Below are 9114 nucleotides of genomic sequence, written 5' to 3'. Positions count from 1 at the left end.
CTTCACCGGAGCCCCCCCAGCGAGTATCAGGAAGAGATCGAATAAAAAACGGGTGTCCGGCTATTCTAGCCACCTCTCAGTATGTGTGTCCCGTTTGCTGCTGGGATTTCACTCAAATGGAGAAATGCGACACCCCGGTGTTCAGTAAACTTTTGTCCCAAGCCCTTTAAAGAAACATCAAACATGTAAGAAATCGCATCGCGACATAAATAATTTTGACAGGTGAAAAATAAAAACTGGAAAAAGAACTGACTTTCGGCGCACCGATTACCTCAGCCTGGGAAATAAACCTCTGCTAGCTGAAACAGTCTGCCCTCTGGGATCATCCTGTCATAGTACTGTCTTCACATTCCTTGTAAACTTTGACCCCGCGTAGACTGAGGATTGTTCAATATATTTCAGCAAGACTTCCGGAGATGCCTACTGATAGCACAGCTACCTCCGACAATTTTTGGGAATCTAACTGTAGGTGGTCAATCAGGAACATTATATCATTTGGCATGGAATGGCCAAGGAGGTGCTTTTATTGAATTTCCCTGAACTTTGAGGAGAGAAAAGGATAGGGTTATCACCAAACATTTCAGGGAAATCTGGATAAATGGCTGGGTCAAACCTGGACACCACTGCTCTTCAACAACGAACATCCGCCAGAGGTATTAGACGTTGGTGTCCGTCGCCACACTGATTTCAAGACGTAATACACTATATATATATATATATATATACAACAAAAATAGGCACAAAATAGGAACAAGAATAGTTTCCTTTATTCTCAAAGCTCATGTCTATTTTCGTCCAGATTAAGCAACCATATAGCACCAAGACTAGGCAAGCGCGTGGGTTCTTGTAAGCTACGAAAATCCCGTACGACTGACTCGCAATAAGGCAGAAACGTCACAACGCTGGTAAACAAGCCACCAATTCTAGAGATTTCATATTCCTTGTTGACCTCTATATTGCAGAACAAGAACATGGTTCCAACAAGAGACGATCACTTTAAACAAGCATCGCTAAAGAGCAGGGCATCAGGGCACAAAACGTAAGAATCTCAAAAATACACTTCTGTACAGCTGCATGCACATAGTAAAATTATCCAGGATATACGCTGAATCGCACATATCTTTATGTGCACGTTGCAACAGAGCAAAAAAAAAAGCGAGGGCGCAACAATCAGGTAAGTATTTGTAAGGAATCACAAAACTGGAGTACTGTACACAAAAGTTAACACGATAAAATGATCAAATGAAGAACAACGATGAAATGCAAGTACAAATCTCTCGGGGAGCAGTCCCGACATCGTGCCGACACATGACCGAGATTCACCTCACAGCAATCTCCACTTTACATCCTCCACGAGGACGTGTGGCTCAAAGTTTGCCAGCTTCATGTATGACCTCACAGGAACTTTCACAAACTCCGTTTGCACAAACAGATTCTTCTTGCTCACAGGAACAAACTCCGACCCGTAAAACGAGAACCCTTCCTTGTTTGTTGTCGTGCCTTTGCAATGGGCGCCCACGTCGATCGCGGTGCCGCGCGAACTTGGTTTCGGTTCGAGTATCAAAACTTGAACGTCGTCGCTCTCAACTTCATCATCGTCGATGGTGATCACCTTCCTGCCGCCCTCCTCCACGTGAACAATCTCGTTGTGCCGTCCTGGAAGCTTCTTCGTCTTGAGACCCTTGCGACAAACAGAACGGTTCAAGTCTGGCTCCTGCACAGAACATGAACCGTCTTGAACGTAATTCTTGCTGCAGGCGTCGATGTGACTCTTGAAGTTTGTCTTGCTGAACGTCGTCAGCCCGCATGCCGCGCAATGGTATTTGCCCGTCACAAAGTCGTCCCCACTTCCGTTGCTTTCAACGCTGTACACGGCGCTGACTTGAATGTTGGGCTCCGGCGGAGAGCGTTTTGCAAGCTGTTCTAGTTGCCCACTGCCGATGGATGGCAGACCAGAAGGACTGTCCTTAGTGGAACAGGATGGGTTAAAGATCACGTCAAAGGGATTGATATCGTGCTTCTTGCTATCCAGAGCTATGTTGCTCTTAACCCATGCCAACAGCTGCGTGTCGGGGTTGTGGAAAACGAGCTTTTGTTCGTCGACATGCTTGTCGAACAGGTGCTCATCTAGGTCTCTCTCCGTTCTGTAAGTCTGCATGCAGATGTGGCACTCGTACGGTGCATACACAAGCTCTTCGTCGAGCACGTGTTCTTGAAGCTCCGCCGTGTTCTCCGCAACGAAGGAGCAAAACGGACACCTGCCCAACGGAACCGCGTCCTTGTAGCCATAGTTTTGGAAAAGGATCTCCGCCAGCTCGGAAGAATTCACTGCGGGCCTGTGTTCCGCCAGAACGTGCGACTTGAAAGCGCGGAATCCTCTGCACCAGGCGCTGCAGAACGGACACTGCTGCTGCAGGGTTACGTGTTCCATGTCCCTGCACATGGTTGCCGACTTCTCTCGGACAAGATCGATGAAGTAGTGCGGAAGGACGTACTCGCTGTCGTTGAGCACTTTCATGAATTCTTTTTCGAGATCGCTGCTTCGAAAGAAGAACTTGACCAGGACTTCGGGGTGGCAGTAACAAAGGTGCAAAATTATTCCGCCGATGGTCACCGAACAGTGCTTGCAGTAAGCGCACTGGACGTTGTTGATGCCGTGTTGATGAAAGTGCGACACCAACTCGTCGATGTCTCTCTTCTGGTCCTTGCAGAGCGGACACGGATAGGACGGCTCGTCCGTGTGCGCCGTGCTGAGGTGGCCGACAAAGTCTGTCGTCTTCATGGTGCTGAAGCTGCAGTCCGTGAAGCCGCAGTAGTACGGTTGGCAGCTCTCCGGCTTGACAACGTTCTCTACCTGAGGATCTTTCACTGCGAGAACCGTGACGTAGTCCGCAAGTTTGTTCGGGTGCGCGTGAGCGAAGTGGCATTCAATGTGCTGTTTCGTCGATGCGCGGTACAGACACATGGCACACTGGAAGGAACAGTGACGATGCTTGCAATCCAGGTGCCAAACCAGCTCGGCTGCGTCTGCCACAATTGTGCCACAATAGATACAGAAGAGCCGTGCCTTCTTGTGGCGCCTCAAATGGTCGATAAAGTCAGGCGAGAACATCGTGCTGAAAGAACACGCGAACTCGCAGCACTTGTACAGGTCCCCGACGTTATCGAGGAGCGTCTTAAAAGCACCGACTGTCTTGGGCACTCGATACCCTCCGAAGACGTTGAGAGGACATTCCGACGTTCCTTTCGACGTCCCCTCTGCCTCGTCGTTCCACTGGTTTTTGTGACAACTTTCCGCCTCTTTCTTTGTGCAAAACGTATGGTTGTCCTCAAGGACCATCTTCCCTTCTACCAGCACAGATTTGTATTCGACCGGATCCAACTCCTGAGTCTCGATCGACACCGTTTCCGTATCATCATCCCGATTTTCCCGTTTGATCGCTGCAGCGTTGATGAGCACTTCAAGCTGCGGCGTTTCTTTTTCTACTTTCATGCCCACGTCGCAGCTTTCGGAAACTCTCGTATCGCCTGCCATCTCGTCGCAGACTTCGCGTCTGACTTGCTCGGCGTCCTGCCGTTTGTCGCGTGTCGAATCGGCTTCAACCTCAGCAACGCGGCCGGAAGCGGGGAACTCCTTCATAATGTCCAGTATCGAAACGGGGTATTCGTCCTCGCTCTGCGACTCAATTTCCTGACGTTCCTCTTTCACGTTCACACGAGGGATAATCGCTGGGGCAGTCTCCTCTCTGTCAGCGTCCTCCGTAAACGATACGCTCCGTACAACAGCGTGCTCTGCAGAATCCTCTTCATCGTGTACTTCGCCGAGGGGCAGGTCGCGCTCAGATTCGCTGGAGGTCTCCGCGACAACGGGCCGTGCCGCTTGCGAGGCTCGAGTCCTTCGATGGCCGACGTCTTCTTCCTCGTTGGGACTCCACTCGCTCTGTGTGCTGGATTCCGAAGGCTTCGACCACTCCTCTTCTTCTTCGCCTCCGACGTCTTCTTCCTCGTTGGGACTCCACTCGCTCTCTGTGCTGGATTCCGAAGGCTTCGACCACTCCTCTTCTTCTTCGCTGCCGTCGCTCCTGGTCGTTTCTTCCTCGAACGCTTCAGCATCTGCTTCCCTGGATTCTTTGAGGACCTTCTGCGTCAACACCGGGCTCGGAGACTCTTCCATTTCCACAAACATGCCGTCTTGAAGCACGATGTGCCTGAACTCGAGACCGGGGTGTTCCCTGATGATGTGGGCAAACAGGACGTGCGTCGGTATCGTCCCGAAGTTGCAGTACTTGCAGAAGTTCCGAAGCCTATGTTGCTGCGCCATGTGATCGTACAGGGCGTGTTTCTCCGAGAACCCCTTCTTGCACCTTTCGCACGTGTGCTCCATCTTTGAGGTGCCCTCGGGAACAGGCTGGGACGCGTTGCTCTCCGAGCCGCTCTCTGCGGATTTGTGCGAGGAGGATGCAACGGTGGTCACTGCCTTCTTGACGCTACCGAGTCGACTGGAGTGGTTGTGACCGACCTTGAGTGCCGCACACTCTGCCGAACCTGCTAGACCCTGTAGCACACTTGCAGCATTAGGCGCAGAATTCGATGGCAGGGATACCGAAATGTGGTTGTCGCCGCGTTCTTGTTTGCGGGGGCTCACCACTGCTTCGAATGTGTCGTTTCTCGAGCCGCTGTCTATCGATTCGTCCGACGAGACTGTCACTCCGTTCAGCTTCTTCTTCTTCTTGGCGTTTCGAAAAGGCGTGGTGTAGTAATGCTCAAACTTGCGTTTTCTGCTCTCGGCTGAACTTTCCGGCATGCCCAAAGATATTGCGGCTTTAGGCACCGTATTTGATGGACCCACGGAGTCGCCCTGAGCGGAATTCTTGGTCGGCGATTTCAGAATGTAGTTATCGATACGAAAGAAGCTCAGGACTTTATTGCCGTGCACGCGTCTGTGGTGACCCTCCATGAGGGCGAGAGTCTCGCAGTCGAATCTGCAGTGCCGACAAATGTAGTACCCTTTGTGTGCCTCGTAAATGTGCTGGAGCGTCGCGTAACTGGACGGGAACCTCAGGTGACATATGGCACACTCTGCATTGGTGGCCAGAGCCCCCGCATTTTGAGAGGTCTTCTGCAAACTGTCGACTGCTCTTCGATGCAGAGACACACGCTGGCAATATGCTTCGATGCTCTCGACCGTACGGGAAGCTGGACCCTGTACCCTTCTGCTCCCGCCCGGATGTGCCGACGGAGACTGTTGAGAGCGATCCTCTCCGAGGGATTGCGGAGCCGAGGAGGCGTCGTCTGCAGCGGGACAGGGCGTCGGGGACGCTGGACGGCGATCCCGTTCCGAGGCGTCGCCAGAAGCGAAAACTGTCGTCTGCCCATCCTTCACGCCCGGATGTGCCAGCGATATCTTCTGCTTGTGCGCCGCCAAGTGGTGCCTTTTCAAGCCTTCGACCGCGGACGGCCCCGAACTTACAAATTCGCAATAATGGCACAGGTAAACACGATGCCTCGACAGCGCGTGCCTTTGTAGGATGGACTTCTTCTCGAACATCAAGGAACACAGGTAGCACTCAAACTTCTTTGCCCTGGTGGCGGGTGCCGGAGTTACGACGCGGTTCTTTATACTCTCTTGAGCTTTCGAATTTTCGATGAGTTTTTCTTTCCTCTGTTTTTCTTCCGGTGCTTGAGTCCACTCAAACTTGTAGTGCACCTCTTTCTTGTGCTGTGCCAACTCCTTCCGCGTTCCAAATAAGAAACCACACCTCATGCAGCAATGATGCTGATGCATGATGATGATGTGTTTCATCAACGACTGCTCGTTGGACATTTGAGCACCGCAGCAGGCGCACGCGAACTCGTTCTCGACCGTCTTTGGGTCGACGTGGGGACGTCGCGTGTACTTACACAGACCAGGGCTCCACAACTGCAACATGGGCTCTTTCGCGGAGTGCACCTTGCCGTGGTGGAACTCGTACTCGCTGTGGTCGTTGAACAACATCTTGCAGTAGAAACAGCGATAGGAAGGTTGGAATCCCAGCTGGGGTTTTGCCGCCTTTTTCGACTTGACGTTGCAAGTCTTCACGTGTGTGGTGAACACGTTAGCTGCTACGAACGACATGTTGCATTTCTTGCAGACGAACCTGTTTGTTTTTGGGTGCGACACTATGATGTGGCTCACCAGTTTGAACAGTGGCACTTCCTCGCTGCAGTCCGGCACTCCGCAGGTGATGGTCCTCTCCTCATTCCCTAACTGGCAACTCTCTGAACCCATGTAGTGGCATATGAGGGATCTCACATCTGGGTGCGACTTGTTACAATTTCTGCACAGGAACTTATTGCACGTAGGGTGGCTGTTTTCGGTGTGTGCAATCAGGTCGTGAGAATTATGTGCGAAAAAAGTGCACTTTGGCACCGTACACTGCAGTACAGTCACGTTCGGTGTGTCACACCCGTTCGCCGTCCGAGTATTATTCCCGTCAAAACATTCAGTGACAACGTGGGACATGAACTTGACAGGGTAGTCAAAGCTAAAAAGACACGATTTACAGACCAAGTTGTCGACACCGTCATGTTGCGACAGTATATGACTATTCAGGCCTTCGAAACTTCCCTTGAAAGAACAGCCAAGTACACCGCACGCAGCGTCTCCCGAAGCTGCTTTACAAGAGTGGTTCAAGAGCTTTGTAACGCCCGAGAACTTGGCCCAGCACGTCTTGCAGAAGAGCTCGTTGGATGTCCTGTGCTCTTTACCCGTGTGTTCTTGTAGTCCCGTCTTATTGCTCTTGTAGTCGCACCCTGGACTTCCACAAACATAAAGGAACTCCTTGCCAGATCCCATCATGACGGCGCGTACCCATGCAAGATGGGCAGGACGAAAAACGCTGCACCTTAGCACATCTGCATGACGTCCGATCCGTGATACTGTCACTTACAACACGGCTGAAACCAGAAGGCCATCGCACCGCATCCGAATGGCCAGGTTGTAGGAGTTTCAAAGCTACCGTTTGCAAGGCGGGAAACACACCTCGGTGCCACGGTTCTCCCTATTGTTCCCGTTATAGATCCCGTTGCTTCAACCGTGCCTCCGCGTAGGAAGTTAGTCACCGTTGAAAGTCACCGGCTTGAACCAAACACAATCGAAAATGTTGTTTTGGATGATATTATTAGAGAATAAACTGCTTCCTAAATTATATAAAATGTTACTTGTACTTTTATTTATGTTCATTGCGTAAGCGCTTTCCAGTTGATGTATTCCTTCGCCGGCCTGCGTCGTCTACTACTATTGCTACATTGCTACTATTTCAGGTGATTCGCTTTAATCCGTTTCGAAACAGGGAAGGTATCCGCAAATAAAAAAAGGAGAACACCATAAGCAAAGAATCCGGAAAATTGTCTTGAAAATCGGAAATAAAACGTAAGATAAAAGAGGACGACTCGTTGGATAGTTCGCTCGTGGGGTGTCACTAGTAAGCGCATTCTTCTTTTCACTTGCACTGGACTGCACTATCTTGGACTCCACGCAAGACGGGTTTTCGGAAGCTGCACTTTCCAGCTGAAAGGAACTTTATTAGTAATGCCTTTCTTTTCAATAGGAAAGTGCAGCATGCAAATGACCCAGTTCAGATCTGGTGCAGGAGATGCAAGTGAAAAGAATGCACCTACTACGTGTCACATCATCTTGCATTGATGGAGGCTTGCGGGTAGAGCCCTGCGCGGATGAGATTTTTGGCATCCGCATCCGCGCACACGTTATCCGCATCCGATCCGAATCCGCAGCATACACAACCGTTTACATCCGCATCCGACCGCTGAGCAAAACGCAACATATCCGATCCGCATAATCCGCACGTTTCGAAGGACGCGAAAACACCGCTTAGAAGCATGTTGGTATAATTTCGGATGCCTCCATGCTGTAACGGAAGGACTCACGACGATAAGCAAAGGTAAACCTTTCAAAAAAGGCGATATAGAGAGACTTCTGGAACGCGTGAAACGCTCGCCGGTGCTCGCGTGGTTCGAGACGCCAGAATGCCTCCTCTGTTGTCTTGGCCGTGCATGGAAGGTGAACCCGAGCCTGCGCTCGCTGTCGGCGGGCAATACAAATAAATTGTTGGTGAAAAAATTAGAGCTCGTATCTCCGCATATGGAAAGAGAAACTGGCAGAGTTCAAGTTAACTCGTTATACAAGCAACCCAGACAACCACCAATGTCCATGGGACGTCCAGAAAAAGTCCAAACATCTTTGTACTTATAGGATGTCCTGAGGACGTCCGATGAACAAACGTCTCAGACATAATTTACATATCCAGAAATGAATGTTCGTTGAGCGTCTCTGGGACCTTCGTATATAGACGTCCCTGATTGTATATCAAAAGGATGTCCTGTCGTGGCTGTTTCAAAGATTGTTCAAATGAGGTCCCTGACCGGATGATACATGGAGCATGTGTGGCAAACGAGAGGGAAATGCTGGTTGTCTAGCGCTGCACGAGTTTGACTTTAGATGGACCTACTGAATGTCTCAAACAGAAAGTAGTAAAAAACAAACGTTATCGTGATGGTGAGATAATGCTCCGAGCAATTCCTCACTTTAGTGTTTTTTGTGTACGTAATCGAATTAAACTTATGCGCTTCACCCTTCATTTTGACTCAAACGCGAACAGGACTCCCGAATTTGGAAGCTTGCGAGACAAGCATGTACAGTATCTGTTTTCTCTTAGGATATGCCACTGCCGCACATGCCTTTCCAGCTCTCCTGGTAGTTTCTATACTTCTCCAAGACTGGAAAAAAGACATCAGAAACACAGTAACATATGCAGCAAAGGGGTAGGAGAGGAGCATTAATAACGTCCCATATAACGTACAAAAACGTCCCACGTGATGTCATTAGATTGTACGGTGCCGTGGATTATAATATATTCTAGTGGTACCTCTGCACGAATAGGTGTGGAAGCATCACATGTGATAATGTGTCATCACACCAAAAGCATCTCATTAAGGTTCCGAAACACGTCCCATTAAGGTTCTAAAGAATGCCCTATGATGGTCCAAATTACGTCTCTGGGGATGTCCTATTGACATAATATGGGTGTTTCTTCTATCATCCGTCGGACGTCTAGA

The 9114-nt window shown here is 50.1% G+C and overlaps 1 protein-coding gene across 1 annotated transcript; it reads right to left on the bottom strand.

Annotated features, from left to right (window-relative positions):
* Positions 1–745: 745 nt before the first annotated feature.
* LOC135392116 (uncharacterized) lies at positions 746–7059 on the bottom strand. Its single transcript, XM_064622795.1, has one exon. The coding sequence runs from the start codon at positions 6836–6838 to the stop codon at positions 1325–1327; it is 5514 nt and encodes a 1837-aa protein (XP_064478865.1). The 5' UTR covers positions 6839–7059; the 3' UTR covers positions 746–1324.
* Positions 7060–9114: the final 2055 nt, after the last annotated feature.

This window comes from Ornithodoros turicata, chromosome 4, assembly GCF_037126465.1.
Source record: "Ornithodoros turicata isolate Travis chromosome 4, ASM3712646v1, whole genome shotgun sequence".
NCBI lineage: Eukaryota > Metazoa > Arthropoda > Arachnida > Ixodida > Argasidae > Ornithodoros > Ornithodoros turicata.
The sequence above is the reverse complement of the archived record's forward strand: the minus strand, read 5'-3'. Positions and strand labels throughout refer to the sequence as shown.

Excerpts from the sequence above, each read along its gene's own strand:
- LOC135392116 (XM_064622795.1), bottom strand. The coding sequence starts at position 6,838 with ATGATGGGATCTGGCAAGGAGTTCCTTTATGTTTGTGGAAGTCCAGGG.